Here is a 27266-nt window from a genome sequence, read left to right as displayed (position 1 = left end):
AGCCTTTTAAATTTCCTATTCCGTTGCTTATAAAATCCTATAATTATATGCTGATACATATTATAAAGAATAAAGATTTGATTGTTTTATTATGGGGGGCAAATATATTAGTAGCTGAAATACGGGGAAAATATGGTAATAGAGAAACACAGAAATAATATATGTACTGTAGTGAATTTTTTGATGAAACTTAACGGTGTTGTAGTTGATGTACCAGAATAAAAAATAAGTTTTAAATAAGGTTTCGTCGGTGGGGCGCATAATTATCGTTAGTAGACTCTACATATAGAGTCCTCTATAAAAATGAATTTAATAATTATTATTGATATATAATTTTCTAGTATTGGTTAAAACTATAGAATATAAACCTATTTAGAATAAAGAATTCTAACGTACTTATAGGCTACGAGGTTTATAGGTACTCATAGGCTTAGCTACTGAGTATTTAATTTGGCATCGAAATGCACTTAGACAAGAAACACTACATTTATTTAAAAAGAACGCTTTATCTTTTGTTTATCACAAAGCAAATGTTAGAGCAAATACTTGTAATTTAGATTCCATTTGGTTATAATTTGTTTTTGCAGGTTACATTTTCTTAACATATTTTTCATTGTTGTCCTTCGTTTGGTTCGTGATTAAATTGTACAAAATATAGATATCGGTCCTGTTATTCTCTTTGTATAATGTATATATTTTACAATATCTTTAACTACTGAAGAAGTAAGAAACATATAAATGTAAATAGTAAATACTGAACATTTTCCTAAAGTCAAATTTAGCAAAACTGAGACCTTTTCATTGACAGTAAAACATTTATGAAACCAAATATTTCATACGATATAGAAAAATTCTCGATTTATTTTTCTAAGAAATTCATATTGTAATACATACTAAAAGAAAACTATTTTAGCGTGTATTTATGTCAATGACATTGTAAATACTTTACTTGTGTGTACAAGTTAAAATTAAATTTATTAATTGATCATATGATCTCTACTATCTTTAGTAAAATAATATAATGATTTGTATAACTTATTTAAGTAAAACATTTCGTATTGAAATTAAAGAAACACTTAATTTTTGACATCGACATCTGCACATACGACATTAACACGTTCACTGCGGCACCTAAAATGCCAATCTTACCGTTGTTGCGGCATGTCTTCCATACTTCACATCGGCAAGTTCACCACTGTGCGTCATGAGCCATTTTTATCACATCGGACCTTCTGACTTTGAAGGTTAATAATTTCATGAAATTTCAAGATATTTCAAATTTTTTTTTTCAGATAATAGTATATATAGTCTAGTATATACCGCATAAATAGCTTTTAGTTTGACCCAATAGTTTAAAAGATATAAGGGAAAATGTAAACCCCTGATTTTGTGAAAAATTATTTGCCATCCCGCACTGCGTTGATACGGCATGCTTACAGTAATAGCGATGGGAAACACTGTAAAATAAAACATCGATATCGATATAAATCAATTGTGTATATTTCAGTCTGTTTGTTACAGATAACGAGATCGTCGATACAAAAAAAAACACATATAAAACAAGGTACTTGATAGAGTACTATCAGGAAATTGTTCAGTAACTTTTGTTTTAATTTGTTCAGTAACTTTTGTTTTAATGTTTCATATTATTTTCACAACTGTCATCACATTTTTGCATTAATGCTACGAAATAAAAGAAAGTAAAAAAACTAAAGCCTCTAAGGTATCATTGTCATTTAAAAAAACTCAAAAGAAAAGTGCTTCGGTCCTGGTGCATCACTATGCGAGACTGACACGCGGCGCGCTCGCAGTACAGTGCGGCATGAGGTGCTTGTCCATGGCAAAATATTTGACATGCCGCACACAAAAGAAACGGTTTCTTTTCTATGCGTTGTGTCCAATATTTTGCCATACGATTTTTAAACGAAATTGAGTCCTACTTCAAACTGTGATTACAAAAATATATTTGTCTCTTTTCTAGTCATTGATTAACATATAAAAAACCTCGCCGCACCACGGTGAAAACTGCGATTTTGGGCGCCGCACTGTGGTGTAGTCGCTGATGGCCCGATACTGGACATGCCGCAGTGAACGTGTTAATTACAATATTTGTTTATTAGGTACACATAACACAAACAAATGTTTGAACTCTTTTCTGATTTATTCATGTATGTTCGTGTGCCCCATAACCCCATATTTATTCATTTGCTATAGGTATCCAACATTTTCTAAATCCAGTTTGAATTCAATCACATATATGTTCGTGTGCTCCATAACCCAGGAAGCGTGTCACCAAGCGTCAACACGTCACCGTCACGACAAAATAATTAGCAAACGGCCTCGATACCTGTTTACTTGCAACACCTTACATGTGCACTCGAAATGGTACGTAATTAGGATGCCTAAGTTGTACCGAAACATTTCATACCATGAATAATGTATAACAGTATACTATCGTAACTTCTCTCTGCATGTTTGAACCGTTGTGAAGAAAGGGTTACTGGTAAATACTAAATAGTAATTTATATTGTAGTGATAAGATAAGAAAATAAATAAATAATACGTATATGAAAGTGACAACTGATTGAAATCGTATAGTTTGTAAAATGATTGAAACATTTTCTTATGTAGAGTTTGGTAAACTTATTTATGTGTTTGCAATTGTGTTCATAAATTGTTGTCATTGTGTTTTTTGCGTATATTGCTATTCTTCGGATTTATGTGTGTGCAAGTTCATCAAACTTTCGTAACGATAAGTGAAATATGAGCATGTTTATTGTATTGAATTATACGAGTAACGTCATAACTCAAGAAATTTTATTGCTTCATAAAAATAACTATACCTAAAATGTACAATATTTTGCACACTTGCAATACTGAAATAAAAATGCGGTTTGCGTACACACATCGGAAAATGTTTTTCTACGTAGAGTCGATATTTTAAATAACTTACAACAATGAAAGTACAATACGAGAAATAATATATTACATTAGTAAACAAATGTTCGTGACGCTTACCTTACTCGAAAACTAAACACGGTCACAGTAAAAATATACGGTTCGGGGAACAAACAGAAAACTTTTCACATGTTGCTTTAGCTATCGTTTTGTGGGGAATAAATTTCGTTAGATAGCGCAGCGGACGCGGCGTGCGCCCCCATCCACGGTCGCATGGTGACTGACAGAAGCCTGAAGGCCCGCTCCCCGTCTCCCGCCCTAGCCCACACGCCGCCCAAGCGTAGCAACACAACCAAAACGCCTAACCGTTTAGTTTTTTATTGGGCCTAGCAATCAGTCCACCTTTCGCTCGAAAATGTCGAAAAAAAATACACTTTTTTCAGTACTCTACATTTGCGTATTGCCTTTTTGTAGCGTCATTTGATTTTGATGTTGAAATGGTTTGGTATAACCCGGAAACAGAGGGGTGCATAATTCGTGTATATGTGTAAATGTATGTATGTTTTAGTATCGTAGCCCCCTAACGAAGAGAGCGCCTTTTTATTTTTGTGTGTAGACTTTACTAATTGAGTTGTTTCGGCATCTGCCCCAAATGCCGAAGCAACTCAACGTGATTAATTTATTTTTATATTCTATATTCTCTTTGGTTAAAGCAAAATAAAAACTGATATAATTGAGCCTTAATATGTAATGTAATTGCCTAAAAAGATTGGAAAAATTACCACGACCTGTTAGTGCTACAGTCTAGTAGTACCTAAACTGTTACGAAATTGTCGTCGAAATAGAAAAAAATGGCTCTACATTTCTATAATATCATAATGTGATACCTCTACATTAAGTAAAGTCTCACAGTGCATTTACATCAAACGAGCGAATGCTCATTCTAACCCCACTATGACAAATTATTTTAGTGTAAACAGGCGTAGAGCATTCAAATGCTGAACTGAATACGAGTTTTCGTTTACACTAGAAGAACACGAAAGAATGCTCTTGCTCTTGCTCTAGCTCTATGTTCGTTTGATTTAAATGCACCGTGAGATATAGTGGCTGATGTCTTTACTGTTTTATTTTCTATATAGTAATTGTTCTGTGTTTTAATAGACTGAGATGTTTTAATCAATTTTCGAGTTTAACAAACGTAGCGTAGCGTAGAGTTTGAGTGGGTAGATGATAAAGCTAAATCGAAAATGTTTTCCTTAAACTTCTTAACTAAAACTATTATAACACGTTTTTAATATCGGGTCTATTTTATATTATTAAAAATATGTCTATTAAAAATATGTATGTGGTTTTTCATTTGGTACCTAGATATTAATATAAACAAATTCAAACTCTACTTTTATAACGTATGATAACTGAAAGAATAGATAAGCTTATGCTATTTATAAGGTATTGGTATAGTTATAAAAAAATATAAAAAACATATTTTGAAACAAAAATTAGATTTACTTAATTAATCCTTATTATGCTAGTGGCTTTCCTTTGTAGACACGGACGAAGCCGCGGGCGGAAAGCTAAGTATCTTATTCTTAAAGACATTAAAAAAATGTAGTTAGATATACAGGTTTAAAAACTAAAGTTTTCATTTATTTGACTCCACAATATTGTAAGTAACTGTAGACTAAATTCTGAACACAAAATAAAATATGGGAAACGCAACCTAGGTACATTTTTTTATATTTCCCCGGAATGTACATTCATGAAAATGAAACTTGAAATTTACGTAGTTCTATTGAAATCAAAATAAGTAAAGTGTTATTAATTAATCCTTTATCCTGTCTATTTGTAATAAGTATTTGTGAATTCTCTCAGAAACTACGATGCAAATGGAAACTACAATTCATTGTATCGTGGAAAATGTTTGATTATTTTTTGCAATTAATAAGTTATAAGACAATTTCAATATCTTTATGTTACTCCAATTCACTTTCACTTACAAAAACGTACCTACTAATCTCAAGCCTTCTAATAACCGAAATACCTACACTAATATTATGTTTTGTAACAGGTACCTTTAACGTGTTTATTATAATTCAACGTAGTTATACGTTCTCTATGGTTAAACTCAGTCACTCCAGTGACATTTAGGTTTATATTTACTTCACTCGAATTAAAAACACCGTTATTGTGCGCAAAATAATAGCCAAATAAATAAAACTTTTTGCCTTGACTGTACAAGAACCCGGTTGATTTATTTTTTTATTTTATTTTATTCGTTAGGTATGTGTATCACAAAAACAATATTTCGTGTGTATTGGTCTTAACCCAAGTTACAGGCCCATTTTGACGCGTCCTCCTTTATGATCAAACCACTAAGAAAGGGGTGATCTCGAATTCAACGTGCACCATATTAAATTGCATTTAATTTTTCACGATTTCTCTAGTTCAGTGAAACAGACAGAGTAACTTTCGCATTTATAATCTATAGTCTATAATCACAGACATGTATCAAGACTATAATCTATACTATACTAATATTATGAAGCTGAAGAGTTTGTTTGTTTGTTTGAACGCGCTAATCTCAAAAACTACTGGTCCGATTTGAAAAATTATTTCGGTGTTAGATAGCCCATTTATCGAGGAAGGCTATATAATATCATTACGCTAAGTCCGACAGGAGCGGAGCCACGCAGGTGAAACCGCGAAGCACAGCTAGTATTTAATAAAAGGGATAAAGGTTCTGCGATGGTCCATTTGAATTTTGTATTACTGACATCTATTGACGATTTGCCGTACTACGAAGGGTCTGTAAGACGTACAAATTGTAGTGTTATGTATTGCTGCACATAGATGTCACTATAATTAACATTTTATTTTATAATAGTAGCAATAGATGGCGCAAGTAATCATACTAGTAACAAATAATAATAATTCTTAGGCCATTCTCCCATTGCGATACGCACAGGCGATTCAAGTCTCGGAGACTAGTCGCCCCGGAATATCTCACATGCATTGTACCGGTACCGTAGTGTGCGAGCCTACATACAAATGTATGTGAGATACTCCGCGGCAACTAGTCTCCGAGACTTGCAGGATACTTGAATCGCCTGTGCGTAATGGGAGAATAAGACGTTTTTTAGCTTGTATTGCAAAAAACGTTACTAATATATGAAACTGAAACATAAAGTCATCCTGCTTTTTGAAATTGAATTTGAATTGAAAAATCTTTTTTTTTACCTCCGTTATTATTGCATCCGAACTAACTAATTCAAAGGCCCAATAAGCTTCTAGATCGTTTTTTATGTTTTTTTTTTGTATATTCGGACAGTATAAAATAAGGGTGTCCTGCAGAAATGTTAGCGCTATATAAAGCTATAACTATGTATAAGATGTTAAGGCTACGCGCAGACATACAGCGTTCTGCGTTCCGCGTTCTGCGTTCTGCGTTCGTCAGTTCTGCGTTCTGCGTTCTAGCGCACACAGGAGCCGTTAAAGACATTTGCGTTCTATTTCGTGACTCTCCGCACGTGAAACATGTCTCTCGAAAGTTCATCTTCCGAAGATGAAGCCTTGCTTTTGTGGAGTCTAGAGGAGTCAAAAAAAAGTAGAAAATGTTGGGTACACCCTATCAACACGAAACGAGATGATATGGGAGAATTTAGTATTCTTATCCCTGAGCTGCTTCAAGATGAAGAGAGATTTTATATTTATTTTCGAATGTCAATAAATAGCTTCAATGAGTTACATGACTATGTAAAATCTGAAATAGAAAAAGGAGATACCAATTGGAGAAGACGGACCAGCCATAGCGAGAACGCGAGTTCTTTGTAATTCTGTACAGAGAACGCGAGAACGCAAGCGTTCCGAATGACCGCCGCGGTCTAACTGCGTTCTGTGTGCGCCGGCGCTATAGATCCTTCACATTACAAAGAACGCGGAACGCAGAACGCAGAACGCGGAACGCAGAACGCTCTCTGTCTGCGCGTACCCTAAACCCCCAGGCCTGGTAGAACAATGTTTACCGGATCAGCTTATTTATACTTGACCAATTTGATGGTTCTTGGTTGCAGTGGTCTAGATTGACCTCTTACAAAAATTGGTACAATATTCGTGTAAGGAATAACAGGATTCGGTAGGAAGGGTGAAACACTGAAGAAAATAAAAATCATATTTGTCATAATAATTATTTATTCATGTATATTATTTGAATACATCAAATTTTTTTGGTGTAACACGAAAATCGTAAATATTAGCTGAATACCTGCGTCCGTAGGCCAGCGTTTCAATTATTTATGCACTTAAAATTATTGTACATCAGGAATGTACTACACTACGCCTATTTAGCTTGATTATTCAATTCTAAAAACATTTATCGAATATAACAATTAAAAATTAAATTACTATTTGTAAATTATTAAATCAGTCATTTACAAGCATCTCATATTTTACAGTATTACTACTAAATTTCCTACTCCTACGCTACATGCCTACAATTTTATATAATTCATGTTTTATTATTTTTGATATCGCTTATTGCACACGATGAATAATTTAAACATGCGAGGTTTTAGAAAAAATCTGCACAAAATTCGAATTAATTGAAAATTTGTAATAAACCTTTTTGCTCCGTTATCATTCCGTAATATTCTAGTTTATTAAACGTCTAGTCTAAACTATAGAATGGCATATAATTACTAACAGGCGAATCCCGTTAAAACTAATTTAAGTAGTGCTAAGAGACATTTAAAAGTTATTATATTATGCCATTATTATTAAAAATCTTAAAAATTATTATATTACTTTTAATTTATCTTGTGCCTTTCACTTGAAATATTTCAAATTTAATGTTCCAATTCCAATTTCAAATAATTTCATTATTTCACTAAAATTGAGTTTCATAATGTCATTAAAATAATATATTCGAGATGCGCACAGATCATTAAAATAAAACTTTTTTATAGATTTTCTTTATTTTCATTATCATAATGATACAAACTTTTTCTGTTACTATTACTCATACTGTTATAAATCCAAATAACAAATCCCCAAAAGCAATTGCTATATCTGAATAAATATAAAAATTGTTTTAAGGAATTTGATAGTTCCACAGCGAACAGAAAAATTCAATCATAATTTATAAATAATTATAAACTAACACAATACTGATATCAATAATATTCGAAATGTACACCTATCATACCTAACAATCACAAACATACAATGCGGTGTAGAAAATCTGACTACTCAACTTTACACGACAATATTTACAAAAATTTACATAAAAACATATAAAAACCGAGCACATCGTATCACTCATCGGACATAACATAAACAACACAACTGGCTATTTACAATTGTCATTTTCAACCGCGAAAAGTTACAAAACAAACACAATGAATCAAATGATTTTCTACAGGTGACATGTGGGCAGTGACAACTATAAGCAAACTATAAATATTCAAACAAATCCTTGTTTTGTAAAATATAATTCTACTCAAACTATTGAGTTTCACTGACGCTTTTAGTCCCAAACACAAACCTAGTAATGCTAACACTATATAAGTATTTAAAGTCCTAAATAGGTTAGGTTATGTTACCGTAGACAACCTAACCTTAACTAATACTATTTCAATGCATATTACAGATAATATAAGACTGAATATCTATCTATGTGAAACCGTGCACGGAGATCGTAAGTGCAATTTGTAGTAACTATGTAATCTGCAAACGAATTATCTCAAATTTTACCGTCTTTCTCCCTCTACTCAGTTATTTTTCGGGATTCTTCTAGAACGTGTGAGATAGCAGTCGCCTGCGGGATTACACGGGGGTGATTCCCTAACAATTCAAAGATCTTACTGGGATTATCCTAAATAGTGGATGTAAAGAGGTATGGTTATGCCACAGCGATATCGTATCTAGTGCTATGGGACGTAAAGCGTAAAATAGCGTGTCCTATTTCGTAAAACTTTGTCTGGTATGTTTAAGAGACCATTTGCCGATGGTTGCTCTGGCCGTTTCCATTTTGTGATGGGAATAGTACTCCTTCGTATGTTACACCATTGAGCTCGATGGATACCACCAGTTTCTGATCGCCTGTGCTTGCGTCACCTGTGAACAAGAATTGTCATGTTTAAGAATAGGTAGGTATACCTAAATAAGATGCTTTAAAAATGATTCAGAGATGGAAAATTGGTGACCGTGTCCAAAAAGATAGAAAGAAAGAATGCTTCTAGTGAATAAGTTGATATTATCTTATACAAATTTTGAATGGTTTTTGGCTTATTTATTCAAAATCTATCACAATTCACAAATATGAAGTAGGTATAAAACTAATTTTTTACACGCTTTTTATTAGCTTCACCTGTATCACGGCCAGATTTCGTTCAAACTTTGTAGTTTTATTGAGGACCGATGATAATACACTAATTTGATAAAGCGTGTTTTTTAGTTTTTTTTAACTATTATTTATTTTACTCAATGTTCGAAGACTTGTATCTTACCTCTCGTAGAGATCTTAAAAGCAGCGCCGCTCACACCATTCGCAGCCCCATTTAGATGCGCGTGCTTGTCTTCGCGCGCGGGCGAGCGCGGGGAGCGCGGCGAGCGGGGGGAGCGGGGGGAGGGCGAGTGCGGGGCGCGGGGGGAGTGGCCGTGGGGCGAGCGCGGGGAGGGGGGGCGCGGGGTGCGGCGCTTGGCCGGCGGGGGGGGAGAGCGGCACGCCTCGCGCTTCACGCCGTTAGTCGAGTTCGGGCTCTCGCTCAGGTTCAGCGCCTCTCTGTAATGTGTATTGCTGCGTGAAGTGCTGGGTTTAGTATGGGGATATGTACATTGTGTAATTTGTATTTACTTATATTAAAGTGTTTATGAATACAATGTATATAATTGTATTATTTCAATATTTCCCAGAAATAGCACTATTGAATATTGGAGATGTAGTAAAGAATTAAATTGTTTACAAGAATTGTGATCTTTGTAAAGAAGGTAGATAATAAAGCAGCTATTATAATGTAATGTACTTAATTGTATTTTTTATGCCTTTCGATTACTTTTTCTCCTATCCTTTGGTTATCAGAAAACTTCGCCTACGACCTACTACTTACTAGATATAAATTCATACTGAAAACGAAACAATCTTGATACATACCGTTGAGGTTCAAGGTCTGGTTGCGGGCTATTGTTGTTATTATTGTAGAGAGACCAAAGTGTCAGACGCGACACGTCGATGGCGGACAGCGCCGCGTCGCGGGGAGACACCATCGGGGCGCCGGGAGGAGACTCTGAACCTGGGAATAAAATGTATGATTAGTAAATATATTTATTTACGCAAAATAAATGAAAGATCACGTTATCAACCAGTACAAAACCGGAATGAAATGCTTATTTATAAAAGTTAAAATCAGTGTAAAACAACATGATTAGTCAGAAAATACTAAATAAGCAGGGGTTCCCGCGGAAGAATTCTAACAAATACCCGCGGCCCCATCACTAAAGCGGCTCGACGGAACACAGTGGGGTTTTAGTCGGTAAGAATCCGACATAACCCACGGCTCCTTCCCCGGGGGCCGTGGGTATCTTTGGAAGATTTCCCCACTATAAAAAAAGGGGTTCCTATAGATTCCTTATGTTTAAAAGTTGCAATGTATGAAGACACAGGCTCCTGAAAAACAGTTCTTACTATCTTAGGAGCCTGGGTCGCTCTAATTTGTAAAATGTTTTAAGTGGAATTAATGATTTATTTATTTATTTATTCTACAGCACATATCTAGTGGAAAAGCACCTCACGTCGGCTACACTAGACTCACCGTTGCGTATAAGCTCCCGCTGTTGCTGTATCATCTTCATGTACTCGCGCACGCGGTACTCGATGTCGTGCTGCACGTGCGGCGCGTGCGGCAGCGGCGGCAGGCGCGGCACGCCGCCCAGCGACAGCGACAGCGGCTGCATGTGGGACAGCTGCGCGAGGGACGCCGGTACCCCGCGGTTTAGTGACGGCTGGAATGGACATCATGGTTATTGACGTGATAACGTTTTTAAAATCGTTTTAGTCGGGTGACATGTTCAGAAACTTGTGACACACGAAAACCTCACGAGCGCGATCGCAGGTATAACGAGAGAGTCTCATCTCGAGTGCTGCCACCAATACACCAATAAGACGTTATCACGTAAACATCTCGATCGTAAACCTACTTTACAAACAACCAATTTTTATTTTTATGGTTAAGATTTAATTATGGTAGAGAGTAGAGACGCAGGTATTTTTATAATGTTTCAGATGATAAGTGATCACCACCGCCCATTTAACATTTGCAAATGCGTTTACGTTTAAAGTATTCCGGATAAAGAACGGATTGAAGACAGGTTATGTATGGAAAATTTGTAAAATTTGGAGAAGCAATCATAAGTTGATAATTAAACTAATATAAAATATTTGTATAAATATTAAATTATACAAATAAATTATTACATAAATTATTTATGATAAATATTTTATTTATACTATAAAATTTTAAAACATACCTAGTTACCTATTTTATTATTTAATAAGAAATAACAAATAACCAACAATATAAAAAAAATCCAAAGATGTAAGAAAACGGCAAGTCGTTGTTTTAAATAAATGTGGAGATCTTACCATAGACAATGCCGCCTGGGCGTCATATTGCCCGGAGGCGCGGCGGCCCTCCCGCTTGTTGCCCTCTATGGCCGCGTCCAACTCGCTCCTGGTTGACAGGTTCTTCTTCTCGCATTCGTAGTCATATAGGTACTTCATGTATCTGGAAGGAAGACGTTTAGTTTATTTGCAAAAAGAGGACTTGATAAGATCAGAGACCAATAAGATTGGAAAAGCATTATTCGATAATTAATAACACCTTGAAAATACAAGGTTAAGCGATGTTATAAAAAAGTGTCAGTAGGAAGAAAGACTGCTAGTATGTAAAGATGTAGGTATGGTATCGTACAACTACGCATAAATCGACTTAAAATACGCCTCGAATACCATTCTTAAAAACCCTATTAATCGTGTCAACCGTGTCATCCGTCAAGACACGCCTATAAATCATATTTCCCCTTTATCAAGCGCCTATCATTCACAAGCAGAACATAGCACTACATCGTAATCCTATTCAACCACAAGTCAATTTTATTCGAGCATATTGTCAACTATAGTACGTCATAAGTCATATTAAGTGATCGCATATTTAAAACGACAATAAAGCCACTTTGAGCGGGCCGACGTTCGTTATGTCGGCTACCTTTTCATAAGCTATCAAATAGAAAATTTAAATACGACATTTGTAAGTGGTTGTCTAGTTTTATGTGCCGCGGTGACAACGGCGTTCACAATTGATTTGTACCGAAATAGATCGTTCTCGACTATTTCGTTTTAAATTAAATTTCTTTGTGTAACATCATTAATTGAATTGATTTTAAATGCTATTCGTTGTTCCGTCACGTCAACATCAGCCCTATATATTGGAACATCTATATTTATCTACTGATCGCTAAAGATCCTACACAAGTGGCCTAATGACTATCTAATTGAAATGTATAACAGCACTGAGATCCACAACAATAATGTACAAAGCACCAAATCTAGCACAGCGAAACACTAATGAATTCACAAACCCCAATTTTACCATACAATTACACATAGTAATAATTAGTAATCATGATGCACGCGGCGTCGTGCGTAACGGCACAGTTTGAATTGGAACAGCTTTATAGTACCGACAATAGCCGAGGTGAAGGAACCCGCGAGATAAATGAGAAAATTATATCTGCTGAGATGAGTTAGAGGTTATTAATTATGTAGTTGTCATATTGTCGCCGGCTCACGTAGGCTATTGTGTCGCTTTGTCTCGCCTCGTGAGAACTTGAATGGCGGTCGGATATGGAACGAGCTCCTGAAGTCCTGGACCACACTGCGTTTGGGGTCAATGCTTTGTTCGTACTGTTTACTTTAAATGGAAGTACTTTTATTTTGGACAACTTAACCCTATATTTAATGTAACCTTTAACATCTCTATGGAAGACTATTTCAAATTAATGTTCTCCTGTTCAAGGTTTTGTAAGATTTGAAATGACCAGTCTAGAGTAAACTATCTAACGCGTTGGTGATTGGATACGAGACACATTCTCTCCATAATCATTAACTTTAATGAGCAGTTAATCTGTTACCCAATAATAGGTTTAGAGCCTGATGAGCGATGACATAACACCGTTTTACCTATGTACTTTTACTGTCTCCACTGCCACCGTGACTATTTAATATTTATAATACACCATAATACATACCTACTTTCTTCTGCCTATTTCATACTTCTTAAAGAGATAAAGAAATTTATTTTTAAACAAATAATAACCGCCATCATCTTTGAATAAGACACGTATTGTTTTACCTCTAGATACTTTTGCCCTCTCCACTACTACTATTACTATACCTATACAATACATCTCATATAATACACTTCTTCTATATGTTTAGAAACTTCTAAAACAAAGGAAATAGGATAGAGCTGCAGGATACTTCGACATAACGCCTACCCCGGAGGCCGTATGTACCTATTTATGCAAGATGTCCCGTAATAAAACTGAAAATACATACTGTGTCCGTAAAGTGAACGCCGCGGAGGTGATGGACGATGGCAGCCGCAGCCCCTTGATGATCTCCTGCCAGAGCTTCTTGTTGATCACCTCCACCAGGCCGCCGCGCGCTATCACCAGGTTGTACAGCTCGTACAGGTCCAGCACTGACTTGGCCATTATAGGCAGTCGGTTTATTGGGGTTCCTGGAACAATGGTTATGAATATTACTTATTTTGTTGACAAGCTATCACAAAAAGCATCATCTTAGATACCACTCTAAATTTTTTTATGCCTAATTTCACTTCTAGAGATTGTGATGGATGCTTCCTAATCTATTGAACTCAATCAGAAGTCTTCCTTCGATGAATTAAGATACTTATGCATCAATTATAACGAACTCATCACCGTATCTTACCACGCATCAATCACCAAATAAATAAAATAATAATTTGGTAATACATCGAAACTGCAGAAAAAATAGTCGTTTAGGTATTCGCTAATCCAAATATAAATCAATAAAAAGTCAAATCAAATAAGCTTTACGCGGAGAGCGATAAACCTTTTACGCGTCATAAAGGCGAGGGCACATCGGGATACGTGATTTACGTGTGACGGTGTGTCCGATCATAACTTTATGGTTCGTTGGCAAGCTAGAATTAGACTAAACCTGTGTTTCTGGATATAAAAATCACTTGCTTTCTCTATAAAATGATGTGCAAAATACAGGATAACGATGTGATGTACCTAATACTTCTTAATTAGTGTTTGAAAGGACAGTTGACAATGCTGAAATAATGTTCATATTTTGTTTATGGTTATAAAATATAAATATCACGTGATATCACCATCATATTGTAAGTGGTAAGAACCCTCGCGATATTGTGTTTGTCAAAAATTTTGATCCGAAAACTGCTTATTTAGAATTTAATTCAATATTTTTCATACCAAGAATTTAATCAGATGAGTACCTAGGTATTCATTATGACTATTTTACGAAATATATTTTATCTTTATTAAATCCAATTACAATAAAACATCCACATAAACCTAGCACTAAAGTAAAGTCCACACAACAATTCGCAAAGCTGGCAACACGTCGTCTAGTGCGCTGCGCTGTGTGGCACGGAAGCGGAACATTACGGCGGATTGTTTGCAAGTGATTTATTGTAATTCGTAAACGTAATGACGTGACGAAGAATGGCCCACATATCTCCGTGTTTCTTTATTACATGTTTACGCGTTACACGTTACAACACTGTATTGGATGCGGTTAAATATAACTCTTCCGCGTGTTAATTGTTTTATCTAATAAAGTACTGTACAGAGAGGAGTCATTTATATACACTGAACCTTTCTTATGATTTCGATGATCCATTTGTATAATCAAAACTCAATTTTTTTAATTAAAATTTTATCTTCATTAGGTATACTACATTGACTAGTTCTTTTTTTGCTTTTTTTTAAATACTTATTTACGATAAAAATATCACGTACCTAACGTTAGGTATATATTGGGTATATACCAACACAGTATATATACCTACTTAATGTACATTGACAGGTAGGTGGTAGGTAAGTGCACACATTAGATATTTAATGGTACCTACCATTAAATATCTAATGTGTGTAACATAGAAAATAATACATTAACTAATCGAAAATACTAATAAAATTCGATTCCCAAGGACCGATAAAAAATTGTTAGGTGAAAACTGAGAATAGCACATTTATGTCGAATATTATTACTCTATGAACAAACCAATGAAACCCAGCGATCCATATCACCTTAACACATCAAAAGATATGAGTTTAAAACCAGTTTAACTAGAACCTTCCGCCTATATTGTCTTTGAGTACATCTTTCGCTCTGAAAATATCATTTTACGCTTGCTGATATAAAATGCTATGTCTTTTATGCAACAATGTTGAATGGTAAAAACGTGTGAAGAGCTATTATAAAACATATTATTGTGTGTTCTTTTAGTTTTTCAGATAATTAAGATTTATTACGAGCATTCAAAAGAAGATTTTGAATTATTTTTTATTTATGTAGGTACATATTGAAAGAGATATGAGTTTAGTAGCTATGTAAATAAAAAAATGGACATAAATACTTTCTACAAACGTAGGTGATTACTAATTATCTAAATTTTCATGAGATGTAGGTACCTAAGTATCGAAAATCAGACATAAAATAACAGAAACATTAACAACAAGGAGTTCCATTCATCAGCACTTCCCACATCGATACCAAAATAGTTGACATCTCAAATTGATGAGCAGAATTTCAATAAACCCAATTCCACGGCATTCCCAGTACATGAGCTGTGTAATTAATCTCCAGGGTGACGGATACCACCCCGGATAACCGGGAGTTAACTGGGAGTTAACCGGGGTTATCCGGGGGATGATTAAGTGTAAGCGGGAAGACTGATTGACGAATAGTCGTTTAGGTATTCGCTAATGTTTCGCTCATCAATATAACAGTGCTGTTTTTGCTGCTGGCACATCTGTGTACAATTAAGTGTTGTTACCTATATTGGGTTTGTTATGTAGGTTTGTCATTAATATTAGAACACATTATTACATGCGTAGGTACCTATTAGATACCTATAGGTAGATAGAGTTCTTATTTTAGACTCCGCTCCGCGCTATCTAACACAGAAACATTTTTTCAAATCGGTCCAGTAGTTCCCGAGATTAGCGCGTTCAAACAAACAAACAAACTCTTCAGCTTTATAATATTAGTATAGATTTAATTTTCCATTGTATCATCGATTTTTTTAATTGCGTGAATGTTATTTACGTTTTAACGTTTTTTAGAGGATAATCATGTCTTATAGCAGTTGTACCCAACATTATAATTACGAAAATTGCAATACTTTCCTCCAACTCTCATTCACAGAATCGTTCAACATTCGATCACGAATATCTCAATATATTCCGTGTATCCCATTTCAATTTTCAACATCAACACTGTGTAATGATCGGTTACAATCTAACGTTGCAAATAATACACACGACCATCCATTCGCCAATAGTCTAACATCCAAGACAATTACATAAATGCAGCTAGTTATCACACGCCGCCGAGAGCACCGTTATCCGAATAAATAACAAGCCAAGTTACAGGAATTGTGGACAAAAGCTATTGTTTATGAAAGCAATCACCCCAATAACTATTTCCACAAAACGCCTTCCCCGCGCTGGCGGAAAACGCGCGATTCGATGCGCGTGCGCCGCGCTACGTGCACTCGCCATTTGCATTAACCGGCCAAATACAGAACGCATCGATAAAGCTGCGCGGACACAGCGCTCGCCGCTTCGCGAAACGGCCGGTTACACCGTAATTTACGATGTATGTCAAATCGCCGACAGAGCCGATCTAATCGTACCCAATTGTGACAAATTATTGCTTTTCCTACGAAACCTTACGCTAAATTTGTATTATGAATTTCACTTTATGAACACGTTTTATGGTATGCGCATACGGAATGTATAATTCAAGCAGGTCCCGCAATAGTAACAGTGTTGCATTTTAGTCGATCATTCGCACCTCACTCGATATTTATTGGCACTCGATGTCGCTTAGAATCGCTAACTCTTTTGTATTCGAAACGGTCTCTCGTAAATCGTCAGCTCGAACGCCCCCGAGTGTTGATAAAGGACTGTAAATAACAGCCGATTAGCCGGCTAATCTCTTAAATGCATTAGTTATTTTATGGTGGGATTAGGTCTTAAGGTGTTCATGTCTCAATGTTGCGAGGTCTTGCGATGCGTCGTGTTTGTTTAGATGGAGAGTGCGAGCCTATCAGATCGTGGCCGGTGCCGACACGGGCGATAATCGATCGAATCGAATCGACGCACTTATCAAGAGCCCTTTACGCCGTACCCCGGCGGCGGCCAATCGGCTGGCGCGGCGAGGCGAGGCCCGGCTCCCATTGGCTTGATACGCGTTTGATTGCGCCGCCCCACTCGATCCGAGCCGCTATCAATCAATTACTCGACTATGTTTATATTGCAACGAACCACCTGCTTTCGATATGCATTTAAATGGCTGGTTAAACAAAGGAACGTCTATAGGTGTTAAATAATCCCATAAAATTGGAGTACCTAATTCATGTTTTGGTATTCATAACACGTTTGATGTAAAATTATACCATATTATGTTCAATTGCAAGATGCTTAACAGTTTCGAACAGTGCAAGTAACTTTGAATGTGGATAATAAATATGTCCTGATGTTTATGTTGTTAATTTAACACCTCAGTACAAAAGACAAGATAAATTCAAAATGAACCTTTAAATGAAGATGTACTTCTAGATTGTTTTATTTGTATCGGAAGTTATTACATTCTCCCCGTAAAAACAGAATGATAACCAAATTACCTACACACACTATTGGTAGGTAACTGATAATTTATCCCAGATTGCATCAGCAATATACCTAAGAATATTATCAAGCGAATTTCCAATGTAAATTCCGAATCATACACATGTTGGTAGTAAAAGACACCTAACCCCTGTTTAGGGAGTCGTTAAGTGTTTATGGACGGAAGAATTTATTGAGACGAAGCGCTTTTAATTTAGAAATATACGATCGGGATAGTGTTAATTTCACACCAAGCTATACTATTTAATGAAATAACCGACAAAAATATGGTAGTGTGTGTAGTTATGACAATCTTATCCATGAATAATCTATAGAGCTGGATTTTATAGAAAAAGTACGTGAAGCAATTAACAAGTTATGTCTCTATGTTATTTTATTATAATTTTGTTATAAACTGAGGATCATGGCAGACAATTATTTATAGGCACTTAACCTCTATTAGCTTCCAAAATAGGATCTGTATCCTGAGTGATTTACGCTCTCACAATAAATTTAAGCTTATTAACGTTTGATGGATCTGATTCATACGCGAGCAGCAGTGAGCAGTAATCTCGCCAAGTTACCATAACTCAATATGTATTTATTGCTTAGTACAAATTCCGAGAGATACGGCGCGAGAATGACATAAGGCCGAGGATACAACGATCAATCATGAGGGGCAGTAAAGTTGAGAACAATCCAGCGTAATTCCGTCTGAGAGACATTAAAATGGCGGCCGCCCTATCCGGTGCAACATTGTGGGGAACTGCGCGGACGCACAATAACACTTTCTTATTAGACTCACTCTCCAAACTGACAGTTTTATCGCGACCAGTAATTTAAGACGCGTGATTAAACGAACGATTTAAGCCAAATCTGAATATGACCTGCCACGAAATTTTTCGCGCCACAAATTGAATAACGCATAAATCAATACGGAGGCAAATCAAACCGCAGAATATATTTAAGCGTTGTATCGCTCGGAATTCAGGAGGCCATTCGATGTAATTGGCAATCATTCAGAGAAGAATATTCTCTCGCTCCGTCGATCGAGACAAAGGCGGCACAGTAGGTACCTACGGGCGAGCCATTACAGGTCAATACCCATTATTATGCGATATTTTCGCGAGCGCGGCCCTCCGATATCGGCCCTTCGCATGAGACGGCAAATATCTGTAATTAAAGGTTGTAAAGTTGATTTACAGCTGGGGCCCGAGTGCGGAACCGTCGGCCAATCGCGAGGCTCGCGAGGAGTTCCACCGCCTCGTATCAATTTATTAGAAACGAATGAAACTCGTCTCTGCGGTGGCTCCGGTGCGTGATGAGGCGCGTTCTGCGGTCGCGGGTCTCATCGCGCGGATCCCGGCCGGTATCAGCGCGCCGCGTTGTTTACGAGCACCGCGGGGACGGTAACACCGGCAATAAAATCGCAACAATGGAAATGTCGGATGCGGCTGAAAGACGACGCAACTATGCCAGATCATTGCGATGAATGCAACAATGGAATCCTCCAAACGATGGTGGCAACTATCGAAGGCAATAAACGTATACAAAGTTCTAGCAATACCTATTCGACGCTATATGTTACTGTACGTATAAGACTCGAAGAAAACTTTAATCTCGATGATTGTACACATGTAATAGTGATCGTATTCATTAACGTCCTCTAGTGTAAAAGCAATATGATACAGACGAAACACAATACACGGACGTCAGATGCAAATGAAGCGTCAGATTTATTTAGCAATAATTCTCGGCAATGTTAAACCATAATAAGTATTGTTTCATTCCGCACACCGCCTGAAGAATTCGTCCCTTTCTCACATTTAATATCTGGAAAGTAATTATTAGCATTTGTTTCCAAATGGTTGTATCGTATCGGTTGAGATGTATGTAATTTATTATTAACGTAGTCATGTTTACGCTTTTTATGGTTGTGGAGAAAATTGACCGTCAAAACGAGTCTGTGGCTTACAATGTTTCTCGGTCTGTAATTACGTATTGCTTCTACTAAGAATCAAATTGTCTACTGGTTTTAATTAAATTTTACCGCGCAATCACCATTCATTATATTTCTAATATGTATTAGTCTAAATACGTTATGATCGGACATAACGTATCAACCGTATGTCTTAAGCGGTTATAAGTAAAACCCATTTCCACTGCCTATATTTATTTTTACGGCCATCGTTTTGTCGCTCACAACACTCGTAAAATATTATCGGAAACCTTTAATTTTCTTTATCATTTCTTTTGTTGTGCGCACAATGTTGCTAATCGTAGGTTTACAATGTTGATGCGAATGGGGGTATCCGTAAAACTATAGATAATAAAACCGGCCAAGTGCGAGTCGGGCTCGCGCACAAAGGGTTCCGTAGCAGCAAATATAATAAATTACAGTTAAATCAACCTATCTCAAAAACTATAAGAGATACTTTGATCAAACCAAAAATCGTTGAAAGAGTTAATTAGCATGCATCACCTCTATTTTTTTTAGAATTTTATACCCCGTAGTTATAAAAATAGAGGGGGGGGGACATACTTTTTACGACTTTGAGAGCTGATATCTCAAAAACCGTTCACTTTAAGAAAAATGTTTTTTAGAAAACTTTATATCATTTTAAAAGACCTTTCCATTGATACCCCACACGGGTATGTACATCGAAAAAAAAAATTTCATCCCTCAGTTACATGTATGGGGGGCCCCACCCCCAATTCTTTTTTTTACTATTTAGTGTCATATTTTTGTAGCGGTTCATACAACACATATTCCCATCAAATTTCATCACTGTAGTACTTATAGTTTCCGAGTAAATCGGCTGTGACAGACGGACAGACGGACAGACGGACAGACGGACATGACGAAACTATAAGGGTTCCGTTTTTGCCATTTTGGCTACGGAACCCTAAAAAGGAAATAATATGCATTTAGAATAAGTATGTCGTAAAATTGTTGCTCAAAGGATGTTTCTAGATTACACCGATTCACTTAACCATCCTCACACAGTGCACATTTTGTATAAAGGCACATCCCTTTCAGACGATAAAAATTACACAGAGGCTGTAAATATAAACGCCTAGTTTAGTACCGATGCCCCCCGTACGCAGCAGTGTACAGTCAGGGGAAATGCTACCATTTATGTGTGCGTTAAAGTTTAAAATAGCATGAACTGTGTTGTAAGTAGCTAGATTGTAGTAGACGAAGGTGTCGAGACAGCGAGTGCCACTGTGTAAGGTCTCGCGTCAAGAGGCATTTGAATGACAATCTAAATTACAATACGGAATGGCGTCCCGGTCGTGACGAGGCAGAATTCGAAGAGGAATTATATTAGGAAATTGTTTCTGATAGTTGTTGTAGTGACAACGTGGTGTATTGGGAAGGCAATAAAGATGCTTTGTTTATTTTTAGAATACCTATATACCTTCTATTATTGCAACGATATGCAGATTATATTTCATTTTATTTTATTAAAATATCTAGTTGATATCTAGGTAGGTACTCATCTGTGAGACGATAATACTTGTAACTTTTTTAACGATGTTTCAAATAAGAAAAGTCTCTGGTGCTAACAAGATAAAAATATATATATCAGAAATTGAGGATGAAAGACAATATTTATGAAAGAAACATAAAAAATGGATCTCTATTTGACATAATCAATGTAAATATAAGCATAACCATATTCATAAACATTTAAATGAATTACAATACACTGTCATTTGATGATGATCAAAAATCAAAATTGACAAAACAAAAAACGGATTCAATTAAATAAAACATGGTACAACAAAGCCTTATAGCATAACGGAAATAAAATAATCCGGCATGGTAGTGACAAAAAACACACAATAGAAGTCAAAGGGCAGGATGACAATAGCTTGCTTTTAGATGAACAAATGAAGAGTCGGCCACAATGCAACATTAGCATAAATGGGCTGAAGACAGTGTCACATGACGCTTTGGAAACTAAAGGGTCAATAAAGACAGTTTACTTTCTACTGTGTGTAGCGTCTATGTGCGTGAATAGTACCTACGAAGTAATTTAGTTTGAAAATAACGAAGGTTTTGTTCAATAGTTTTAATATTATCATGTAGATCAATTGACCCAACAAACGTTGTCCTGTCTTCGCGCAAATTGTCCTTCCCCATGGCAATAGCGAACACATCAAAATAAGAGGGCTTCATTTTTATAGATTAAGTGCATATTAGCAGTGCCTTAACTTTCTGTCAACATATCAGTTAATGATTACTACTGCATAAAGATTATCAAGATATAAACTTATGCTAAGTAAGTCATTACAACCCACTATATTCGAGATTTATCCAAACACCTACAGTGACATTATAGATAATCGACTTAGTACAAACTGGTTTGGAAATTAATCTAAAGCTCTGTCGATGTCTGATAGCCGTAATGTGGTTATCAATGCATTAATATCAGGCGCTTCCCGCCACCCGCCGCGCCCACTACCTTTGAAATCTTAAACAGTAACAATTGAATTATTTACATGAATTTATCCTTCTTTTTCTTTAATAAATCCGCTTTGTGAGTCATTATATTTTTGGTTTTTGACACTTATATTTCTCTTTTTGTGTTTTCGTGATTTTAATGATAAAATTAAAACAAAGATAATTTAAAATCCCTTACTGTTTTTATTACGATTTGTAAACGCGGTGAATGTCTTTTTTTTTTTCAATATTTAGTATTGACGTGAGAGTAGATAATATAGCATAGCATAATAGGTATTGTATTGAATAGTCCTAAATATATTATTTTCATATAACTGATAGAACATTTATATGGATCGGTCCACCCTCACAGTAGGGCGTATTGGATCAAGCGCCGCCCACCTTCATTTTAATTCTATATTACACGTATTCATACGTAAAATACATAATATCCTAACAGATAACCTTAATAACATTGACTCCATAACTATAAAAGCACTATAATATATCTATTACTAGCTGTGCCCCGCGGTTTTACCCGCATTGCTCCGCTCCTGTTGGTCTTAGCGTGATGATATACCTATAGCTTTTAGCATTCCTCGATAAATGGGCTATCTATCACCGAAATAATTTTTTAAATCGGACCAGTAGTTCCTGAGATTAGCGCCTTCAAACAAACCCTTCTGTATAATATTAGTATAGATAATAAATACCTATGTATTGAGAGTTGAGACTAGTTCCTTACAATTTTCCAGTTATTCTCGAAATTTCCATGACATTAAACAGGTGACATCCGTGGGAAAGGCACATAATTGCACGGTGCGGATATGACGATATATACGATAACGTACTTCCGTCGCCCACTTAGATATCTCTATAAATGGCCGAAGTGTATTGACAATATTAAGTACGGCTTGGGTCTTCATTTATGGTCCTTATAAAGTGCCTTATATAGAGTTATTTCCGTATGGAGTTATAAGTACTAATTTAGATTTAATTCGTTTAGAGAGGGAGAGAATAAGTCAAAATAATCTGTAAAGCAACTGCTTGTTCAATGGAGTGAAGGTTAGACTTAGATCTAGACAAACGTAATTTCAATGGTACACCGGTCACCGACATAAAACTCATAGACATAGATTAATTGAAGCAATTAATGTGAAATAGAAACTGTATATTGAAATGAAATTTCTAATCTTAATGGCTGTGATTTCACATGCAAAACATCGACTGCAAAAATACCAACATAATGTAAAAATACCTCGTCCTAAAATCAAGAAATATGAGTCAAGATTGAAAAATTACAGTCGGTATCAAAAATAAAATAGGAAGTACTGTCATCAACATTATAAATAATCGCGTTTGGCCAGTGGCTCGTTAGCGGGGGGAGCTAGGGACGTGGGGAAGGGGGAGAGGGGGAAGGGGAGATAATTTAGCTGCTCATCCATCACCTTGTAACCTGGATACCGCTTTCAATCAAGCTAAGCGTTCGAATTTAATACTATTGTGTGACTTTAGACAAAGTGATATTAATTACGTTATTTTTGTCACTGTGGATGTGGCAATAATTTGATGTACCTACATAATTATTTATTTTCCACTACAACGTATCGCATTTATAATAATCTGCGGTTTACAAATCGGGGATCATAATATTATAACATCTCAATTTCTAAAACATATACCTAACGCAATCAAATATTTTACATTAAAGATCCCCATATAGTTTGTATAAAACTTTGCGAACTGTAATGAAAAATCTCGTCCACCTGAATCGATCGCGAATAGCCCACACATGTACCTACGTCCGATACGAATTATTTTTCGCTCCGTCCAAATAGATAGCGATGACTGATCCCTGAGCTAATTACCGCCTAACGAGCAATCCGTGACATCTCAACGTATCTTGATGTCCGACAGTCGAGTGATGGCTTTTATTTCATAATCTATTCCGGTCGTAGGAAATGGATACACGTCAATCGGCTGAAAATGAAAAACAATTGGCTTCCGTGGCCGCGCTAATTTTGGAACTATTGTGTTCGGGCGTTAGAGATTGTCACCTCATATTTCTTAAAACAACAGACTGAATTAATAAATTATATAGAATTGTTTCAAATTCAATTAATATTTAGGCAACTATCATTAATATAATATGAAATAATATGTACAAACTACAAACCTTCAATTAGAAAAATTTACCTAATTCGTAAATTCGTAGCGTTCTTCAGTTTTCAACTCAAATGGTTTTAACTTTTACACAAAATCCTAAAGCTATTATGTGATAAACAAAACCGCTAACCGTATTATTCTATGAAGTCATAATTGAATTGAATCGATTACATCAACCCGGTAGCGTCCAAACCTTACAAGTATCGATAAGAGGATCTGGCATCTTGTTAGCACCTCCGATTCGAATACGTTCGATTAAGCCCGCGGCTCGCATTCAATTATTTATTTATTCGTAATTAAGCCGCGCGAGTTATGGTCCGACTCGATTTATGAGCGAATGAGATGAATTATCTGCGATCGAATACCATTTGCTTTATGGAATAGGGACGTCGGACTTAATGCGTCTTTGTTTGACGGGGATCGTGTTTTCTTTGCATTCTCTCGAGACTCGATACGAAGTCAGTTTTATTGAACGCTGTTTCGAATTTAAATACGTCGTTTAAATTTTTATTTATATGTGTGATTTTAATAATAAGCAAGTGTTAAACAAATCGTAGGAATGTTTAAAAAATAAATTGTAGGTATTGCATATTAAAATTATATAAGAATCGTTATAAAATATCTTATTCACAACACATCATATGTATCACTAGGGATGTAACGATACCGATACCGATACCGATATATCGGCCGATATAATCGGCAAGCCGATATATCGGTATCGCCGATAGTAAAACAACCGATACCGATATAAACAATTCAAAAAACCGCGCCCAATGAACGATGCGGGAGGCCGCCCGCGCGTGCGCACTTTGTTTTCTGAAAAAACTCTACCAATAGTAAACTTTTATTAGGAACTGATTGTATGTGTATTACTTTAAGTTTAACTGACTTTGTAAAATAATAATACTAAAATAAATGGTTTTGTTGTTTTTTGATTTGGCATTTTTATTTAAAAGAATACGATTAACAGTTGAGTCTCTGTTAAATGTTGGTAACTTTTTATGCATAATTCACTATTTATTTTTCTACCAAGCCATCGATATCGGTATCGGTATCGGTATCGCCGATACATTACTATAAATATCGGTATCTGTATCGTATCGGCAAAATCATGTATCGTTACATCCCTATGTATCACACACACATCTATAGAATCTGTATTCAACAAAGCATTATAAACCAGAACATTATAAATCTAACCAGTATCGATAACCGATAATTCAATTGTATACCGATGTATCGACACCGCGTTTATCGATACCTCACTCGATAAGCCCGTCACGAGTCCAATTTGTAACTCCATAAATTATTTTATTGGAATAAATCAACCGGTTTATTGTTCTCTTCTCACTTCGTTTGTTGTTTTGGCAGATGGGGAATATCAAAATGTTATTTAATTAATGTTCAAGAGTTTGACGTGTACTTAAGATTAATGGTGAATGATCTACATGATTTTGGCGGTTTATCAACAATAAACGAGCTGTAATAAAACTTCTAACTCCCTAATGTTGTTCTGATAATCAAGTGTTTTCTTTAACATTATAGCTCGTCATATTAGAGACAACATGGAGCTTAGGTATGTTCTACATTTTACTCAATATAAAAATAAATAAATATTTCAGGACAATTTTCACACACGGCACAATCTGATCCCATACTAAGCTTTCGCTTGTGTTATGGAAACCAGATGGCTGATAAACATACATACCTATATATAATTTTTAAATAAATACTTAGGTAATTAACACCCACACACATACTGTTAGTATTATCATAATCATTGAGTGTTAAATCGTAAAAAAGCTTTTGTTATCTGTATTCAAAGCATTAGATTTACGCAGGGATTTCAAATAAAGCGAAGTTATCGGTCGTAAGTCGTAACGATTGGTTCATCTCATAAAATATAACGAATGCTGATTGTTGGCCCTTTAATAGAGATATGATTAATGTCCCGATTCACCGCGTTACGGTGAAATTTATTGCAAAATAGAATCGTACAAAATAGCCCTTTAGGCGGTGTTAGTTTCCTATCGTAAAGAATCTACTATCGTCGTTTAGAGGATGGGATATAGGAAATAATAAACTATAAGTTATTGTGCATTGCTTTTGTCCTACTAAATATTGTTTGTAATTTTCTTTTAAAACATGTAAAAAACTTAATTATTTCAACAGAGACACCATATTTTAAACGTTAGATATTAGTATAGATTATTCCGTAGATATAACAGAAACGTCAATTATATCCGCCAACTTGCGCAAAATCCCAATAAAATCGAATCCAATTAATAAATGAATTACAAGCGAAATCATAAATCTGTAATAGTTTGGTATTTAGCGTCTCCCATTAAATCGGCCGCTGTCACCGGCCGAGCACCGAGGCGCGAAACTCGACAACCTTTAAACAGTTATTAATAAGTTATGTTTTTAATTATGACCCGATCTCTCGCTTATTTATTCGTATAATTTTATAGGGCCCCGCGGCGAGGCAGCCACAACAATAAAATATATGTCAGGTGGATAAATCCGATTCTTAACGAGAGTTATTACACGCGGCATTCCAATCGATATTCAAGTAATAAGCCATTATAGATGTGTGATCTGAACACGTTTTATACTCAAGATTGTTGAGGTTTTATGTATTAGATAAAGCTTGATAATTCATTATAATTTAAGAGACTAGTCAAGATGTCTTTTAATAATATTTATATAAAAAGTGACTAAGGATATTAGAATACTCAACAATGAACATACATCATATTATATTTTATGGAGAGCATAATTGATTCAA

At 35.7% G+C, this 27266-nt stretch overlaps 2 protein-coding genes across 5 annotated transcripts in view; both read right to left on the bottom strand.

The window, feature by feature from the left end:
• Positions 1-3192, bottom strand: part of Pde8 (phosphodiesterase 8) — a 169324-nt gene extending 166132 nt beyond the window's left edge. The window contains exon 1 of the mRNA XM_090110727.1: positions 3019-3192. The gene's annotated coding sequence lies outside the window, so the exon portion shown is untranslated. The remainder of the gene's footprint in view (positions 1-3018) is intronic.
• A 3876-nt stretch (positions 3193-7068) lies between these two features.
• The window catches only part of retn (retained), a 108117-nt gene continuing 87919 nt past the window's right edge, over positions 7069-27266 (bottom strand). For 3 of the 4 annotated variants that reach the window (XM_090111065.1, XM_090111063.1, XM_090111066.1), the window contains 6 exons: positions 13508-13691; positions 11534-11675; positions 10704-10893; positions 10046-10184; positions 9402-9691; positions 7069-9009 (listed from right to left, as the gene is read on the bottom strand). In XM_090111065.1, coding sequence (XP_089967191.1) covers positions 8882-9009; positions 9402-9691; positions 10046-10184; positions 10704-10893; positions 11534-11675; positions 13508-13691 — 1073 coding nt within the window. In that variant the 3' untranslated portion in view covers positions 7069-8881. The remainder of the gene's footprint in view (positions 9010-9401; positions 9692-10045; positions 10185-10703; positions 10894-11533; positions 11676-13507; positions 13692-27266) is intronic. The other variant, XM_090111064.1, reaches the window with a different exon arrangement.

The sequence above is a fragment of the Colias eurytheme genome, chromosome 16, assembly GCF_061535395.1.
Source record: "Colias eurytheme isolate Ceu_HAF_F1 chromosome 16, ilColEury1 Martin Lab GWU primary, whole genome shotgun sequence".
Classification (NCBI taxonomy): Eukaryota; Metazoa; Arthropoda; class Insecta; order Lepidoptera; family Pieridae; genus Colias; species Colias eurytheme.
The sequence above is the reverse complement of the archived record's forward strand: the minus strand, read 5'-3'. Positions and strand labels throughout refer to the sequence as shown.